The 19,999-nt window shown below is 45.4% G+C and overlaps 1 protein-coding gene across 1 annotated transcript in view; it reads right to left on the reverse strand.

Annotated features, from left to right (window-relative positions):
• Positions 1 to 17,611: 17,611 nt before the first annotated feature.
• The window catches only part of LOC123509092 (gastrula zinc finger protein XlCGF57.1-like), a 40,798-nt gene continuing 38,410 nt past the window's right edge, over positions 17,612 to 19,999 (reverse strand). Inside the window, exon 3 of the mRNA XM_045263226.1 lies at positions 17,612 to 19,878. Within this exon, the coding sequence (XP_045119161.1) occupies positions 18,233 to 19,780 (1,548 nt within the window). The 5' untranslated portion in view covers positions 19,781 to 19,878 and the 3' untranslated portion in view covers positions 17,612 to 18,232. The remainder of the gene's footprint in view (positions 19,879 to 19,999) is intronic.

A 19,999-nucleotide genomic window follows, 5' to 3' on the forward strand; every position in this document is an offset into this window, starting at 1 on the left:
ATTGGTGAGCTGAAAGAAGTGGTGCGCCAGCCCAAACCCAGCCCGGGTTGCCAGCCCTGAGCCAGACCAGGGACATCTGAAGACTGCCAGCCCCAAGCCAGACCAGGGACATCTGATGGCAGCCATACAGATGCTGATGGAGCAGATGTCTTGCCTGACACAGGAAGTGGACGACCTGAAGACACAGATGCAACACCATCGCGATGAACGGTAAGACTTTCCGCACCCTAACATGGAATGTCAATGGTCTATATTCTCGTTTCACTGACTTACACGCTCATGTCTTTCTCCATAATCCTGACATTATTGCCTTACAGGAGGTATGGCCACGGGTGCCTGAGCTGCGGGGTCATGCCTCCCATACCCTCAATTGTGATGATGGCAGTAGTCAGGGGATGGCCACTTACATTAAACATGGGATTCCAGTTAACTTCATGGAAATAGGGGTCACTGAGGGTATTGAATTTATTACTGTTTGCTTGCACACTGTGGGTGAAATTATTTACTTTGTAAACATGTACATTCATGCTGGTGCCTTAAATATTGCAAATTTTCCTGAATATGTTCTTGAAGAGCAAAGTGTTATCATGGGTGACCTTAATGCGAGGCATAAAGAATTAGGCAGCCACCTCACCACCAATGCCAATTTTATGCACTGGAAGGCTTTCCTTGACACCACAGATACAGCTGTACTTACTGGGGACCACACACCCACACATATTCAAGGAGGCAGACTTGATTATGTAGCCCTCATAAATATGCCAACATATACTGCCGAAACTTATCTTGTCAGGTCATTGCTGAGTGACCATTTAGCTCTGGAGACGACCCTCCCGGTGCAGTCCGCCCCGGCAGTGCCCAGGAAGCGCTTGACGGTGCCATCATCCAGGATAACGGACCTCGTCTTCCATGTGATGGCATGGTACGTTGCCGTGAAGGACTCCTTTGCTGATGCAGAGGCACTGTACGATATACTCCTGCACTCCATCGAGGGCTTCATCGCGACTGCAAGGGTTCCAGCAAGGGCCCATGCTCCACGCCGCTGGACTTACGCTACCGACCCTGTCATTCTGAACTGCCAACAGACTCTTGCTGCCTACCAGAGACGTTGGCAGCTCAACCCAGCAGACACAAAGTCACGGGATGCCATGATTACCGTGGCTCGACACCTCACGGATTTGCAGCAGCAGGAAAGGAAGAAGTATTGGGTCTCCTTCCTGGACAAGGTGCGCAGGACCCGGTCCCTCCGGGAGGTGTGGCATCATATCAACAGTGTTCGGGGCAAGTCCAGATGGCAGGTGTGTGACCCTGATCCTGCAGGCAGGGCATGAGAACTCGTCTTGCAGTGGAAGGAAGCCTCATCCTTCTCTGGCCTTCCTGTGGAACACCAGGAGGCACTCGATCAGCAAAGACCATGAAGGATGGAGTTGACTCGCCACAGTGTTTCTCTGCTGGATGATACCTGTGTGCCTATCACTCATGACGAACTCTTCTCGGCAGTCAAGTTGGGCAAGTCAACAGCTCCTGGCAAGGATAGCATCACCTATGATATCCTCAATGCTCTCCTGGAGGTAAAAGTAGACAACCCTATCTTGGATTTATTTAACATGTCTTTCACTGCAGGCAAGCTTCCCCACTCTTGGTAAACAGCCATCGTCATCCCAATCCCCAAAGGTGATGGCACCTTTCGCCCTATTTCTCTAACCAGCTGTCTGTGTAAGATGATGGAACGGGTAATACTAAACAGGCTTATATACAAGGTGGGCCATGTATTCTCTGGCAATGTACATGGTTTCCTAAAAGGTCACTCTACAAGTCATTGTTTTGTTGAGTGTCTAATAAATAAGGATGCTACCTGCAGAGCTTTCGTTGATCTCAAGGGTGCCGTTGACAGGGCCAACAAAGATGTTATTATGGAGGAACTCATTCTCAAAGGTGTAAAAGGTAGACTATTAGGATGGATCAGGGACTATTTCCACAATAGAACAGCATAGGTTTGGTTTCAAGGTGCAGTCTCCTCTGAGGAAGTCTTTGAGCTTGGAACACCACAGGGTGGAGTCCTTAGTCCAATGCCTTTCAGTGTTTTAATGGACAAAATTGCGTGCTGTTCCTTTCCGCAGGGCACCCAGGTCCTCATCTATGCTGATGACATACTCCTCCATTGCCCCACACCCAGGATTCTCCAGGTTGCTTTGTCACAACTGGCAGCGTTGTGTGTCCAAATGGGACTAGTGATTAATGAATGTAAAACAAAATTTCAAACTAAAGGGAAGGTCTCTCAGCTGCCCAATGTAAACAATGTTCCCATCCCTAGAGTTCATATGAGAAGTTCATTGACGGAACGACATAAGCGACATGTCTGACGGTTTTGAGTTATCTACAGCATTGTCTTCTCCCGGGCTTCTAGTTTCCAATGCTGGTATCAGCTTCACGATCCAAGCACTACAACATGGTCGAAAGTCCCTCCAACCAACATGTACCATTGGCCGTATGGCCGTGCAGCGAGTTGTGATCAAGTGAGTGGAAACAAGTGCCAATGTTTACTTTTCTTCGTGGGAGTGATGACCGCCTGGCTGACAGCCAATGGCAGTCGGCCTAGCGTAGCGCGTAGCCGTTGCCCAGCCAATCAGCGCGCGCCATGCTTCTCAAGTTAAAGGGACTGGGAGGAGGGAGGGAGCCGCGCCAATTTTCAATCTGTGGAACACCACCTCTCCTCTACTAAACCTCATCTTCTCTTCCTAACCGAAACACAGTTGTCCCTCTTCTCCTCGCCATTATCCACGCATGTGACTAAATTACCGTGTTTTTAAAGGCAGATCTACTGGTGATCTTCTTACTTTCCTAACTGAATCTTGGTCATCCTCTTTAGGGACTTCGGTGAAACCTTTGCTTCTCTTTCGTGTTGTTAACCCTGCCATGGCTAGTGCGACCAGTGAGGGTATGGACCAGGGGTCCCTCAAGGAGAGAAAAAGAGGGCAGAACCCCAGTGAGTGGAAGAGAATAGTAGCGAAAAGAAAGCGTAATGGTGGCGAGATGTACGTGAGTCGTGACACCGGGAAAGTGGTGAAACAGAGGGAAGTTGGATCTCCGTGTAATGATGGATGTTATGCAAGTTTGGTGATTATAACTTGCAAAATACATTCATTCAGAAATTCGCAGTGGTTAATGAAGTGAAGACGCGGCGTGTGGTAGCGAGTGCTGAGAGACCACTAAATAGGTCGTGTACGCCTTCGTACTCGTTCGTGCATCGTTCTGTGACTTATAATGTTTGTGCTTTAGCGTTTAGGAACATTCTTGGTATCTCTTCCAAGCCTTTTCAAGTAGCTCTGAATGCTACAGGTACCACACGTGGGGACAGGTGAAGGAAGAACATACCTGTGTATGCCATGCCTGGCCACCACAGGCAGCTTGTAGTCGAGCACGTGAAAAATTCCCCAGTGTCAGCAGTCACTATACACGTGCAAAATCTCCTCACATGCGGTACCTGGACACGAACCTGAATGTTAGGAAATTGTACAGACTGTACAGGGAGTGGTTGGACGCTCGTGATGAAGATGTACCAGTTAAATTGAGTTATTGCCGCATGGTGTTTAATGGATTTCACCTCGGTTTTAAGCCACCTAATACCGACACGTGCTCAAAGTGTGATCGTTTCAAAGTCAAGAAGAGTGCGGCCAAGGATGCAGAAGTGGTATCTCGTATCCAGGAGGAGTGGGACGCACACTTAGAGCTGGCTAGGAAGGGCATGGCAACCATGGTTGCCATGGAGAAGGATGATGATCCGGATACAAGATGCATCTGTGTTGACTTGCAGCAGACACTCCCTGTACCACGCTTATCTACTGGTGTCACTTACTACAAGCGAAAATTATGGATCTACAACTTCTGCATCCACGATTTGAAGAACAACGTCAGCAAGTTTTATCTCTGGGATGAGATGAACGGTGGGAGAGGGAGTGTGGAGATAGCTTCCTGTATCACAAGGTGGATCGATGAGAAGATGAGCAAGTCACCATTTACGAAGCTCAAGGTTGTCTCCGATAATTGCGGAGGCCAAAATAAGAATATCAACATGATTTTGTTCTATTTGAGGGAACTCCACAGCCAGCATCTGCACCACATCACACACACCTACCTCATCTCTGGGCATAGCTACATGGCGTGCAACCGTGCCTTTGGGAACATCGAAAAGCACATTGGGTGCATCGGTGAGATCTACGACTTCATCGGGTATGCGAAGGCCATTAAGTTGGCAGTCCTCAAGAAATACCAGGTGATGTGTATGTTTCACTACAACTTCAGCAACATCGATGTCCTCCAGCAGCATGTTACCTCCCGGAAGCCAGTGGCCCCCTACAGCTTCCAAGGTGCACGAAGTTTCGAGTTTAGAGCCAACTTTTGTGAGGGCTACTTTGTTCGGATGGACTACGATGGTCCCTTGGGCTCAGTGAGGTTGATGAAGGGCAGGGCTGGGTACAAGCGAGACCTCTTTGACCTCTCAAAGATTCCACTACCTGAGAAGTACCCAATATGTCGCCAGCTTCAGCCTGGGAAGGAACAACACCTCCAGCAGCTTCTCCAGTACATTCCACTGATTAATGCCAAGTACCTCAAGTACGTCCTTGAGAAGCAAGTTGAACTTCTAGAAGCTAAAGAAGGGCTTCATCAAGGGAACGACCCCGAAGATGACAAAAACCTGGACTACAATGACGAGGAGTCGGCAATGGATGACCCTTAACCCATGCAACAGTAACAACATCACTGACTACGACATCACCAACTATGACATCACCGATTACAACATCACCTACCTACTATGCCTACCGACTACGTCTACCTACTATGTCTACAACCACGTCTGCTACTACTACTACTGGATTTGGTAAGAATTATTCAAAACAGTAATTAATATTAATATTTTTACATACTAATTTACCATTATCATGTACTATTTTAATATCTGTTGTCTTTATGTGAATGTTATTACACAAATCTTGACATTTGGGGGGTTTAGAGTCGTGTTATTGTGCGTTATAAAAAAAAAAAATTTTGAGCAAAGAGAAATGCGGTCATGGTTTGCTTATTCACAATGCGATAAGCTAATAAGCTAATTTTTTCCAAAACTAAAAGTAGACATCCTGATCTTTCATGTAAGACCAACCCCAGCTCTCTATCTTTATCCGTTGAGAAGATATCGCATTCTGAATGTCGCCAAACTTTGATCGCGTTTTTCTCCGCTTTTAGTTTTTGGCGCTTGTGTCGTTCTGTCAATGTACTCATCATATACACAAGTACAGTAATACTCCGTTTAACGAACGTTCGTTTAACGAATTTTCGGTTTAACGTACTATATAAAGTTAGACCACAAATCCGCATAACGTACAACCACATCCGTTTTGGGGATTTTTCTGGGTTTTAATTTGCCGGGTGAGGAACCGAACGCAGTAGTTTCGCTCTGATTGGCTGGTCCCCCTCCTCTGTCTCTAGCGCTCCTGGAGCTGGATCCAAGATTCTTTAACAACGTCAGAGCAACCCCTTGCAGCGAAATGGCATCCATGAATGCTTGGAGGGATGGTGACAAGGTTGCTTTCAGGTTGCTCTGAGGTTGCTGGGAACACCACCTCTCCAGGTGGTGTTACTGTCTTATATATGCATTTATGGTACAGTGGATCCATGCGTGCTTTGGGATCCGAGGGGTCTCCAAGCGCACGGGTTCGAATCCTGTCTACGGTCTGAGTGTAGGTTGGGCTTCCTCACTCGGGGCAACGGTTTCCTAGCGGGTGGGCTTTGAAATAGGAGGTACCCTTAATAAGTATCCCCTTTAGCCCATAAATTCCCGTGAAAAGCCCACATGGTATAAAAAAAAAAAAAAAAAAACATTTCTATTAGCTTTTACAAACCTTGCCCCAAGAAAGGATTGTTTTGTAATGCATAAAGTGAAATCTTACATGGAATACCAAAAAATAAAGCAGAGATGAGATGAGTTACAGACGAAGTGGGAGACACACAGCCACTTGGCCGCTTCTTCTTCTTGTGACCTTTTTGCTTGCATGTTACTTTCATCATGATGTTTATGTTTCCACTCCTCTCTTGCCTGCTATAATGTATATCATATCTTAGTATTCATATACGCTCATGCCACGAGGATAACCTTGACTCCGTGGCACTAAGTGATAGTAATTTACTAATGAAATACCGCGGTATTTCATTAATAATTCACTGTCACTCAGTGCCACGGAGTCCAGGTTATCTTCATGGCACAAGCGTATATGAATACTAAGATATGATATCCATTATAGCAGGCAAGAGAGGAGTGGAAACAAATATCATGGGGAAAGACAACACGCAGGCTAAAAGGGTCACAAGAAGAAGAAGCGGCCGAGTCGCTGCGAGTCTCCGCTTGGTCTGGGGCTAATCTCATCTCTGCTTTATTTTTTGGTATTCCATGTAAGATTTCACTTTATGCATTACAAAACAATCTTTTCTTTGGGGCAAGGTTTGTAAAAAGCTAATAGAAATGTTGTTTTGTGAACATAAATGTGAGAATGTGAGAGAATTTGTACGTAGCTCCTCTAACTTCCAATGACTCATAAGACATCATAAATGTAGTGGTTAACCGGTGTCTCAATATGCTGTCAAACGTATATATAATTTTTTCCTTTTAACCAATGTGGTATGTTGGGGACCAGCCCAGAACACATCCCCCCCTATTTCCATTATTTTCTATGGAAAAATTACGTCCGCTTAACGAATTTTCGCTCTACGAACAGCTTTGACACCCGCTATCCTGTTCGTTAAGTGAGTATTACTGTACCTGGGTGTTCAGATGAGCTTCAGGAAGTCTCTTCAAGCCGTCCACTATGTTCGAGACCTCTGTTTGCCAGGGCTAGCACCACTTTGGCTGCTAGCCAACAGGGGCCTGGGGGCTGGCATTCCAGTCCTAAGAATGTTTTATATATCTGTCATACAGTCCCTTATTGATTATGCCGCCCCTGTTTTATTACAGTTTAGTACCACCCAACTCTGTCCCCTGGAGCTTGTTCAGAATGAAGCCATGCGGATAATCTCGGGATGTCCCAGGACTGCATGGATTGAAGTCCTCATAGCTGAACTGCACCTGCCGAGTATTATGTGTAGGGCGCAGGAAATTACTTGTCACACAATTAGTCGGATGCTATGCATGGGCTCTGACTCTCTAAAGGGATCACTGATCCCCCTGTATCATGATCCTCGCACTCCCACAACATTATACCTCAGGAAGATCTTGGGAGTACTGACATCATAAGAATGTATATTTCTTTATTGACAGTCAGGCTGCATTGTATACCCTTCAATCCACCTCTCCCATGGACTGTGATCTAGTTAATAAGTGTCTTGATCTCATCCACGCCCTAGAAGGTGCCGGTGCCACGGTCCATTTCATCTGGATACCCTCTCATGTGGGTGTCCCGCTAAATGAAAAAGCAGACCACCTTGCTCAGTGTGCCCTACAAGATGACACAGTGGACCCTGGCACTGAGTACACTCTGGGTTATGTTAAGAGTAGCATTAAGGACTTTGTACATAGTAGAATTAGTGATCACTTGGAGCTTTGTTGCCATAGAGGCAGTAGGACTAGTCTTCACTATGCACGTGTCTCCCAGAGCTGTGCTTACACCTACCGGAGACACACTGCATCACATGACAGGGTGGCAATGAGGCTCAGATTAGGCTACAAATACTTTTGGGAAGTGAGTGCTTCTCCTAGTGTGTGCTGTGTGCTGCACCAAGGGGACACACTCTGCCTCACTATATCATGGAATGTCCTCTCATTGCTTAATTTAGGCCACAAGGTCAACATGACTTGTATAGCCTCATTGACCATCTCCTAGACTCTGCCACTCTCTGGGATATACTCAGGGAATATCCTCATTTTGCTCCAACACTGTAGGATGTTCATGCAATAAGGTGTGCAATATGTGTATTTATTGATTGAAATACTTGTATTCTTGTTATGTATACTGTCTAGTGTTGGATTTTTTGATAGTTTAACCTTAAGTGTTTGCCCAGGGGGAGGGTGGGGGTTGCCAGGCCCATCCTCCTCCTTTGTTGTATTTATTTATTAATTCAACAATAAATGTATCAATCAATCAATGAAGAGTTTGTTCCACGCTTTATCCTTTGTCTTTTTTGCTTGTATGTGTTACTGTACGTAAGAGTTTACGTTTAACATAACATAAATAATAGGATAACAAAGGGCCACCAGGGCCCATCTAGGTTATCCTGTATCAGTCACACAGTGACCTCGTCATCAGTACTTAAAGATACACTTACAAGTACACAATACATTATATACTAATTCTAAATATTTGGCCCATTAACAGGGCTATGTCCTGCAGCGAAATCCTCTACAATTTGTGGTCCCCATACATGGGGATCATGTCTTGTTTAACTATAGTAAATTTCTTATAAAAACTATCATGCAGTGCTATACATAATTATAAATCTAATAAATTTAAGTGCTTATCTAATCTGTTTTTAAACATTGTCAAACTAGTGCTATTTACAACCGTCTCTGGCAATGCATTCCAGAAGTCTACCACCCTATGACTAAAGAAATATTTTCTTATATCTAACCTGCAGCCTTGCTTTCTAATCTTCCTGCCATGATTTCTAGTCCTACTTCCTCCTCTAAGGTAAAGAAAGATCTCACATCTATGTAGTTTGTATCTGAGAACATTTTAAATAACTCTATCATATCCCTCTTATACATCTCCTCTCAAATGAAAACATGTTTAATTCCTTTAATCTATCTCTATACTCCAGGCACTTTAATGCTGGTATCATCCTAGTTGCTCTTCTCTGAACTGCTTCTAACATGTTGATATCCTGCCTATAGTGGGGTGACCAGGCCTGTATGCAATACTCTAAATGGGGCCTAACATAGGAATTATATAAGCTACGCACCACTTCCTTACTTTTATAACTAACATTTCTATTTATAAAACCCAGGATCCTATTTGCCCTATTTCTTGCTTCTAAACATTGCTTTGAAAATTTCATAGTCCTGTCTATCACTACTCCTAAATCCTTTCCTTCCTCTACTGCCTCTAGCCAACATCCCTCCATCTCATAGTTAAAGTTTGTGTTGTCTTTACCTAAATGCATAACCTGACACTTTTAGAATTAAACTCCATCTGCCACCTGTCTGCCCATGCTATCAGCCTGTCCAGGTCTCGTTGTATTCTGTAATTGTCCTTTTCACCCTGTACTGCACATGCTATCTTAGTATCATCTGCAAACTTTGATACTTTGCTACTAATTCCTATATCTAAATCGTTAATGTACACCAAGAAAATAAGAGGTCCTAGCACTGATCCTTGGGGTACCCACTAACCACTTCCTTCCACTCAGACATTGCCCCATTTAATACTACTCTCTGTTTCCTATCAGAAAGATATTCACTAATCCAATCAACTAACCTACCCCGTATCCCATGTAGTCTCAATTTGTACACTAGCCTCCTATGCGGTACCTTATCAAACGCCTTGCTAAAATCTAGATATATAACATCTATGCTATTTCCATCATCTAACTCCTTGGTAATATATTCTAAGATATCGAGCAAATTTGTAAGACAGGACCTCCCTGATCTAAAGCCATGTTGGGTATCTCTAATTAATCTATTCTCATTTAAATGCTCCCAAATACTACCCTTAATGATTTTCTCTAGTATCTTACATACTATACTAGTTAAACTGATCGGTCTATAATTATTCGCATCATCCTTCGTACCTTTTTTAAATATTGGAGTAACATTAGCTAACTTCCAGTCCTGAGGTATCTCAGCAAACCTAAGTGATCTTTCAAAGATTAACTTAAGTGCTTCAGAAATACTGTCTACACCCTCCTCAAGTACTCTGGCATGTAGTTCATCAGGACCACTAGCTTTCCTATCGTCTAGTTCAAGAATAAATTTCCTAATAATTCCCGATTTTATATCAATATTTTCTAAAGCTCTTAAACTACTCGTCGCACTGTTTGTAACAGGATTTCCTATTCTTTCCCAAGTAAATACTGAAGAAAATTGTTCATTCAATAATTCTACTATGTTATCATTTTGATCCACTACTACACCATCTTTTCTGAGTGGTCCAATCCTATCCTTATTTCTTTTATCACTGACCTTGTAATAACTATATAATTTTTTTGGATCTTTACTCCCAGCTCTAGCTAGTTTTATCTCTGCCTGCCTTTTACTTTTTTTTATAACCTTACTCAAATCATCTCTGACCTGTCTGTACCTAATCAAATCTACATCTTCCCTACTTTTCTGCAACTCTCTGTATGCCCTCTTCTTCTCTCTGATCTGGCTACCTATCTCATGAGTCCACCATAATGGCTTCCTGTTTCTCTGCCTTATATCTTTGTAAGGGATACACTGCATCACTATACCCTTTACTACAACCTTAAAAATATCCCACATCTCCTGTGCAGTTTTATTTCCAAAACTATCTTCCCAGTTTACCTCTCCTAATAACTGACGTAACCTACCATAATTGCCTTTCTGATAGTTTGGGACTCTAGTCTTATTCACTTTATTATCCTTACTGGAATTAATGATAAATCTAATTATATGATGGTCACTGTTTGCTAAAGTCTCTCCTACCTCAACTTCCTTTAAACAATGCTCAATATTTGTTAGTACTATGTCTAAAACCTTCCTCCCCCTAGTAGGTTTATCTACCATCTGCACTAAATAGTTATCCTGAAAACTTTCCATAAACTTATTTTCACTAGCATCTCCTACCATCCTCTCCCAGTTTACTGACTTAAGATTAAAATCCCCTAAGATAATTGTCTGACTAGTACACCCCTATTTATCTCATCTACCATAAGGTTGTCTACCTCTGCTGACTGGTTAGGTGGTCTATAAAAAGCTCCTACTCTAATAACCTTACTTTTGTTTACTCTAACATCCAGCCATAAGGACTCTACTCTGTTATCTACCTTAATACCATTAACCTGACTGGAAATGAAGGATTTTTTTACATAAATAACTACTCCTCCACCTATCCTACCAATTCTCTGGTGTAAATACATAATGCATCCATCTACTTCATATTCTTTCCTATTTCCCCTAAACTTTTCCTCATTTACCCATGCCTCTGTGACACATACAACATCTAAGTCCTCCTCAACTATATAACTAGATAACTCGTCCTTCTTGTTCCTAAGACTCCTGGCATTTACATAAAACATTTAAGTCCTGCTACCTTCCTAGATGCTGTCTCCTTATTTGGAATCCTAATCTTATTCTCTCCTATTTGCACCTGGAAATCTTTCCTAATCTTTTCACTATATCTGTTTATCCTATCTAATTTATGTCTAGCATCTTTCTTCTGGAATGCATTTGCTACCTCACCCCCTACACTCCATCCCAACTCCCCTCCAGACATCCACTCAGCACATCCACACCCTTCCTACTCAGATGCACACCATCCCTAGCATACAAATCCTTCGCCCATAGAACCTATCCCATACATCCACAAAGCTGACACCCACATCCTTACACATCCCTTTTACCTGAGCATTCACACCAATGGCTCTAGACAACCATTCCTGCTAACATACACACGAGGCAAGATTCCTGACACTACACACCTCCTACCACTCTCCCTTATCTTGCCTAACATTTCCCGAAATCTTGCCACTAACTCCTCCGACCCACCTGCTCTGACATCGTTCCCACCTACGTGCAAAACTACTACACCCTCCCTCTCCATCCCCCCAACCCTTTTCTGCACCTCCTCACTCACTGCCTTCACACCTGCACCAGGCATACACACGTTCGTCCTCCTATCCCTGTCTTTCCCACAGAAAGTGCTATCTAAATACCTAACCTGAGAGTCACCCACCACACACACCTGAGGTTGTGCTAGGCACAACCATCCTCCTCCTCTCCTCTACCCCCTTCTTTCTCCTTTCACTCACCACAACCACTTCATTCACTCCACTCTCACTCTCCCCCTCCCCCTCCAACAAACTGAACCTATTTTCACACTCAACAGGTTTAGTCCTATCCTCCCTAACTGCCTCCGCTTTCCTTCCCCTCGCAACCTGCCATCTCTGCCCATCCTGACTACTATCTTTCCCAGTCTGGCTCGCCTGCTCCCTCTTCCCCACTCTGCTCTTCCCGACAGAGGGCCAAGCCACCCTATCGCCCTCAGAAGGTCCAACCTTCGGCCTAACACTTATCTCCTGCCTAATTTTTTCCACTGCCTCCATCCACATACATACTTTGCACTATACTAACTATCTTTGAACTCAGTCCAATCTTTTCTAAGACTCTGCCTAACATTCTTCTATTCACCCTGTCATACGCTTTCTCTATATCCAGAAAACCCAAGTATAATTTACTACCGTCGTTCCTTTTCCTCTCAATCAGCTCATTCACCACAAACATCATGTCTTCAGCTCTCCTATCCACACGGAAACCGTTCTGTTCTTCACCCAGCACTCCAGTTTGTTCAATCCATTTACACAATCTCTCATTCAGCACACCACTGAACACTTTACCCACTGTATTCACTAATGCAATGGGCCTGTAGTTTTTCAACTCATCTTTACTCTTGTATCCTCCCTGTGTAACAGAGTCACCCTACATTCATTCCACACTCTTGGCACTCTCTCCTCCTCCCACACCTGGTTAAAGAGCTCAGTCATTCTATCAATCAGAACTTCTCCTCCATTTTTGTACATCTCATATTGTATCTCATCTGGCCCTGCTGCCTTACCATTCTTTTGCCTTTTCACACATTTCTCCACTTCCTCTCTGCTGATTCTTTCATTCAATTAATCCGCGTCCTTTCTCTCCAGTGTCACACACCCTTCTTTCACATCAAATACCTCACCAACACTTCCAATCTCTTCCCAGAACTCTTTGATCACCTTTCTCATCTCTTCCTTATCTGTCACCACTGTCCCATTCACCTTGAGGCTCTCCACATTTTCACGGTCAGACATCCCCTCACCCCTCAGGAATCTATACCATTCTTTGCCCCCTTCCACGCCTTTCTCTCTGAGGGACTGAATCACGCTTCTCTCACACCTACCCCTGGCATTCATTATCTTTCGCTTTGTCACTCGCTGCTGCCTCATATATGCTGTCCATGCATTCTGGTAATCACTTTCTGCCTCTTCACTCTCATGCCTCCTTTTTCTCAGCTGTCTACACACCCTATTTAATCTCTTTCTCTCTCTCCTGGCATCCCTAACCTCATCGTTCCACCACGGCTTGCACGTTTGCTTTCTGGCACTCGTTCTCACATACCCTATCTGGCTGGCAGCTGCGTTCCTCACATTCTCAACAAATCTATCATTCAATTCATCCACATCATTCAAGCTTTCATCTTCCCAGCCTCTCTCACTCAGGTCTACCAGGAAATTCTCCCATCCTGCATCTCTTAGCTTCCACCTTCTCTTAGCTTTTGTATTCCCATTCTGTCTCCCATTCAACTTACACTCCAGCACCAGCATGTCATGGTCCGAGACAATGTCAATCGTTCCATCTTTGTCAATCCACATCTATCATATGCCTTTTCTATGTCTGGATAACCTAAGTATAATTCACCACCATCCTTTTTCTTTCTCTCAATCATTTCATTCACCACAAACAAGTTATCTTCTGCTCTCCTGCCCGCCCGGAGGCCATTCTGCTCTTCACCTAACACTCCAGCTCTTTCAATCCATTTGCACAATCTCTCATTCAGCACTGCACTAAACACTTTCCCAACTGTATTTAATAATGCTATTGGTCTATAGTTCTTCAACACATTCTTGTGCTTATATCCTCCCTTATGCAACAGAGTCACCCTCCATTCATTCCACATCCTTGGCACTCTTTCCTCTTCCCACACCTGATTAAATAGCTCAATCACAACTTCCCCTCCATTTTTATACATTTCATATGGTATCTCATCTGCCCTGCTGCCTTCTCATTTTTCTGCCCTCTGACACATTTCTCCACCTTCTCCCTGCTGTTTCTCTCATTCATTTCATCCACATCCTTCCTTTCCAAAGTCACACATCCTTCTCTCACACCAAATACCTCACCTACACCTCCAATCTCTTTAATCACTCTTCTCACCCTCAGGCTCTCCACATTCTCACTGTCAGGCATCTCTACACCCCTCAGGAACCTGTACCATTTTCGACCACCTTCCACACCTTTCTCTCTCAGGGACTGAATCACCTTTCTCTCACACCAAACTTAAGCATTCACTATCTCCCGCTTCGCCACTCATTGCTGATTCACACATGCTCTCCGTGCATTCTGGTACTCACTTTCGGCCTCCTCACTCTCATGCCTTCTCTTTCTCAATTGCCTGCATACCCTATTTAGTCTCTTTCTCTCTCCTGGCATCCCTAATCTCATCATTCCACCACGGCTTACATGCACGCTTTCTAGCACCCGTTCTCACACACCCTATCTGGTTGGCTGCTGCATTCTTTACATTCTCAACAAACCTATCATTCAACTCATCCACACCATTCAAACGTTCATCCTCCCAGCTTCGCTCACTCAAGTCTACCTGGAAATTCTCCCATCCTACATCCCTTAACCTCCACTTTGTCCCCTTAGTGTTTGTACTCTTTCCTTCTCTTCCATACAGCTTACATTCCAGCACCAGCACATTATGGTCTGAGACAATGTCAATCGATCCATCTTCATCGATCCAGACGCGGTCAACAATCTCACGCATTCTCCCATTCACTAGCATATAGTCAATCGCAGACTCCTGATTCCTAGCACACCACGTCAGTCGTCCTTCAGCCAGGTTAAAATAGTGAAGACTGTGGCCATTAATCATCTGACCTCTACAGACCCTTCCTAATGTCAATAAAATGGTCCAATCGTACACAAATCTCAAAATAAGTGTCCCAGTACTGAAGGGGTTAAAATAGTGAAGACTGGCCATTAATCATCTGACCTCTGCAGACCCTTCCTTATATCAATAAAATGGTCTAATTGTACACAAATCTCAAGGTAAAAATATGCCCAAGTACTGAAGGGATTAAAATAGTGAAGACTGGCCATTAATCACCTGACCTCTACAGACCCTTCCTAATATCAATAAAATGGTCCAATCATACACAAATCTCAAAATAAAAGTGTAAGTAATAACTTACTAGTTTAGTCTATTTGTTGCGGGGGCGAGGTGCGAAACGCTATCACTGGCCTGCCCCCTCTAAACTGGGCCCAGGATGAACTACACTTAACCCGTTGGGGGCGGTAATAAACAGCTCCGAATGGTTCCAAGATTACTAGACTTGCAAAAACACATAGGTATACACAATATAACAACAATAAAAGGGACACCTTGCACACCACCCGGCTCTCACCATGAGTCTCCCTCCAGAGCGAGTGAGGGCCAGACGAACACTAATCTCACCAACACTGGAGGCAGACTCATTGACGGTGCCGGGAAGCAGGTAGAGGGTGAAGCCAGGGCAGCAGAGGAGAGGCCAGTCCTTGGAGAGTCCAGGGAGTTCTCTGCCGTCTGGGTGTTGGTGAGGCTCGAGGTAGACTCGGTTAGGTGTTCACTGGGGCCTCGAGACGTGGAGTGACCGGAAGAAGCAGGGTTCTCGAGACATACGTGGCAGAGAGAAATGAGCGAAGTGTCGCTCGGGAGTGGCCAAACGATCCAGAACGAGGGGTGATGGTCAGGTGGTGTTCTGCCCTTTACAAAGAGTCCCAGTACTGAAGTGGTTAAAATAGTGAAGACTGGCCATTAATCATCTGACCTCTACAGACCCTTCCTAATGTCAATAAAATGGTCCAATCATACACAAATCTCAAAATAAAAGTGTCCCAGTACTGAAGGGGTTAAAATAGTGAAGACTGGCCATTAATCATCTGACCTCTGCAGACCCTTCCTAATATCAATAAAATGGTCTAATTGTACACAAATCTCAAGGTAAAAATGTGCCCAAGTACTGAAGGGATTAAAATAGTGAAGACTGTAGCCATTAATCTTCTGACCTCCATCCCCAGCGAAACCGTGCATTCTCGGGCAAACTGGAGGTCAAGGCGTCCTCTTCCACCAGATACGCAACATTGAATTGAAACTTACACTGTGTTGTCATAGAGAGAGAATAATCTAAGCATCTATAGTGGAGAGAACGCCTTGAGCCGACATTTGTGTGGGAATACATGTTTTCGCTGGGGATGGCGCTGGATAGTTCTGCTATGCTACTCAGAGTCTGTCTCTCTGTCATTTATGCTCTCTCTCTCTCTCTCTCTCTCTCTCTCAGGAGGTATACAGATTGCTTTAGGTGATGAAAAGTAACATATTTGAGAGGCATGGCATTACTCCTGGGTGTGTTCATCTGTTTTAACTCATTTTGTTAACATGTACTACTGAAGACAACTTGCTTTCATCTATACACATTCCCTCATCTCAGGGCAGTTCCTCTTCTGCTTCTTCTTCCTACATAACCAAGAGTGCTGAGTGACTGTGGCATCCCTGTCTTTCCTGCTCTTAGCTAACACTGCCTCTGCTACACTACCACTACATTGGCTACATTTCTTTTGTAAGCCTGGCTACCTTCACTGCTGCTGCTGGTGACACACACACACACACACATGCCCAGTAGCTCAGTGGTTAGAGCACTGGCTTCACAAGCCAGAGGACCAGGGTTCAGTTCCCCGGCTGGGTGGAGATATTTGGGTGTGTCTCCTTTCACGTGTAGCCCCTGTTCACCTAGCAGTGAGTAGGTACGGGATGTAAATCGAGGAGTTGTGACCTTGTTGTCCCGGTGTGTGTTGTGTGCCTGGTCTCAGGCCTATCCGAAGATCGGAAATAATGAGCTCTGAGCTCGTTCCATAGGGTAACGTCTGGCTGTCTCGTCAGAGACTGCAGCAGATCAAACAATGAAACACACACACACACACACACACACATGCTGATGGATTACATAACTCTGCATTTTAGCAACAAAAGTTTATTCCAACACTTGAGTACAAAGCAGCAACACACAAACACTAGTCACTCCAACTCCCTCACACACACCACCACCACCATATCCACACCTAATCCCCCTCCATCCCCACCCCACTCTCCCACACTGCTAGGTGTGTCTGGCAACACCACTCTTGCTGCAGAAACACTGCCACAAACACCACACCAGTACTTCCTTACCCCAGTGTGGGTGAGGATGTGTTTGTTAAGATTACACCTCAGGATAAACCTGGTGGCCAGTCACCACACCACACCCCCACAAGTCACTACTGGTATTGCCAGCTGGTGTGTGGCATTAACCTTGTGGCCAGTCACCACACCACACCACACCCACAAGTCACTACTGGTATTGCCAGTTGGTGTGTGGCAGTAACCTTGTGGCCAGTCACCACACCACACCACACCCACAAGTCACTACTGGTATTGCCAGCTGGTGTGTGGAAGTAACCTTGTGGCCAGTCACCACACCACCCCACATCACACCACAAGTCACTACTGGTATTGCCAGCTGGTGTGTGGCAGTAACCTTATGGCCAGTCACCACACCACACCCACAAGTCACTATTTGTGGCTTGGCTTCTGGCAGTCTGCCGCCCGGCTGGCCATTGCTTGCGCTGCGCCTTCCTGTCACTGTGTGTGTTTTCTTGAGGAGGTTCCTTGTTCCTTGTGTGGCTTTGGTCTGGCACCAAGGATGTTACTTGCCACATTTCTTCTCTTTGATGGCTGATCCTCTGCTGCACTTTGTCTTTCCAAGGTGGCTCAGAGCAGATCCTCCTGTGTCTGTTTCCTTCTCTCTTCCTACACTCAGGGTGAGCCTAGTTTATACAAGCCCCAGTGTGGCTCAGGATGTGTGTGTCAAGATTACCTCATCGGGGAAATCTCTGCCCACACTCCACCCACTGGAACTTTCTCTCCCACTTTTTTCTGATTTTCTTTTGTTGGTCCTTTGCAAGATGCAATGGACCTCAAACCTGGGGTGTATAATTGCACCTTGAGCACTGTGAGCACTGTATCCGAGGGCTCTCTTCAGGATGGTGACAGTTCCCTTGATTGGTGCTAATTGTACCTCCACTGGATAGGGATTCATCTTTATCTATGTAGCTCTTTTCTAGTTCTTCTCTGAATCTCCCAGCTCTTCCAGTTTCCTCCATCTCTCCACCCCGAGAAGCTGTTCTCTTTTGGTGAAGTTTTCTCCAGTCTTTCTTGTTATGTTTGTAGCCGGCACTTGTTCATTTTGTTCTCTTTCCTCCAGAATGTCTCCTCCCAGTGTGGGTCAGCATGTGTGTATCTAGATGACCTTTCCTGGCAAACCTTTTCCCACACTCCAGGCACTGGAACTTTCTCTCCCCAGTGTGGGTCAGGATGTGTCTGTCAAGGGTACCTTTCTTTGTAAATCTTTTCCCACACTCCAGGCACTGGAACTTTCTCTCCCCAGTGTGGGTCAGGATGTGTCTGTCAAGGGTACCTTTCACGGTAAATCTTTTCCCACACTCCAGGCACTGGAACTTTCTCTCCCCAGTGTGGGTCAGGATGTGTCTGTCAAGGGTACCTTTCAGGGTAAATCTTTTCCCACACTCCAGGCACTGGAACTTTCTCTCCCCAGTGTGGGTCAGGATGTGTTTGTCAAGACTACTTTTCAGGATAAATCTTTTCCCACACTCCAGGCACTGGAACTTTCTCTCCCCAGTGTGGGTCAGGATGTGTGTGTCAAGACCAAATTTCCTGGTAAACCTTTTACCACACTCCAGGCACTGGAACTTTCTCTCCCCAGTGTGGGTCAGGATGTGTCTGTCAAGACTACTTTTCAGGATAAATCTTTTCCCACACTCCAGGCACTGAAACTTTCTCTCCCCAGTGTGGGTCAGGATGTGTCTGTCAAGGGTACCTTTCTGGGTAAATCTTTTCCAACACTCCCGGCACTGGAACTTTCTCTCCCCAGTGTGGGTCAGGATGTGTGTGTCAAGACGACCTTTCAGGGTAAATCTTTTCCCACACTCCAGGCATTGGAACTTTCTCTCCCCAGTGTGGGTCAGGATGTGTCTGTCAAGATTACTTTTCAGGGTAAATCTTTTCCCACACTCCAGGCACTGGAACTTTCTCTCCCCAGTGTGGGTCAGGATATGTTTGTTAAGATAACTTTTGAAGATAAATCTTTTCCCACACTCCAGGCACTGGAACTTTCTCTCCCCAGTGTGGGTCAGGATATGTTTGTTAAGATCACTTTTCAAGGTAAATCTTTTTCCACACTTCAAGCACTGGAAGTTTCTCTCCCCAGTGTGGGTCAGGATGTGTCTGGAAACACCACTCTTCTGGGCAAATGTCTTCCCACAGTAGTCACAAGTATAGGTCCTGCCGCCAGTGTGATCAGTGGGGCCACTCTTGCCAGCATGGGAGAGGATGTGTCTGGCAATGGCAGCCTTGGTGGAGCACACTTTCCTGCATTGGTCACAAGTGTAGGTCCTGCCACCAGTGTGATCAGTGGGGCCACTCTTGCCGGCATGGGAGAGGATGTGTCTAGCAATGGCAGCCTTGGTGGAGCACACTTTCCCGCAGTGGTCACAAGTGTAGGTCCTGCCGCCAGTGTGTTCAGTGGGGCCACTCTTGCCTCTCAGCCTTGTCTTGGCGGCATGGGAGAGGACGTGTCTGGCAATGGCAGCCTTGGTGGAGCACACTTTCCCGCAGTGGTCACAAGTGTAGGTCATGCCTGGGGTCATCCACTGCTCCTGGCTGTTCCTCCTGATGCTGTTGCTGCTGCTGCCTGGCCTCACACCCTCCATTGCAACACTGCTCCTGGCTGTGGCTGGTCCTGGAGGAACCCTGGGGCTGCACCGAGGATGCACGGAGGGAGTCCCGTCGCTGTACGCCGACCTGGCACCTGTAACAGAGGAGGCCGTCACCACACAGGCAGCGAGGGGCTTCCTGCCTCAGCCTGACACACACACACACACACACACACACAACAGTCTCCACAGACAAGATACATCTGCAAGCTCCTA

The sequence above is a fragment of the Portunus trituberculatus genome, chromosome 26 (genome assembly GCF_017591435.1).
Source record: "Portunus trituberculatus isolate SZX2019 chromosome 26, ASM1759143v1, whole genome shotgun sequence".
Taxonomy (NCBI): domain Eukaryota; kingdom Metazoa; phylum Arthropoda; class Malacostraca; order Decapoda; family Portunidae; genus Portunus; species Portunus trituberculatus.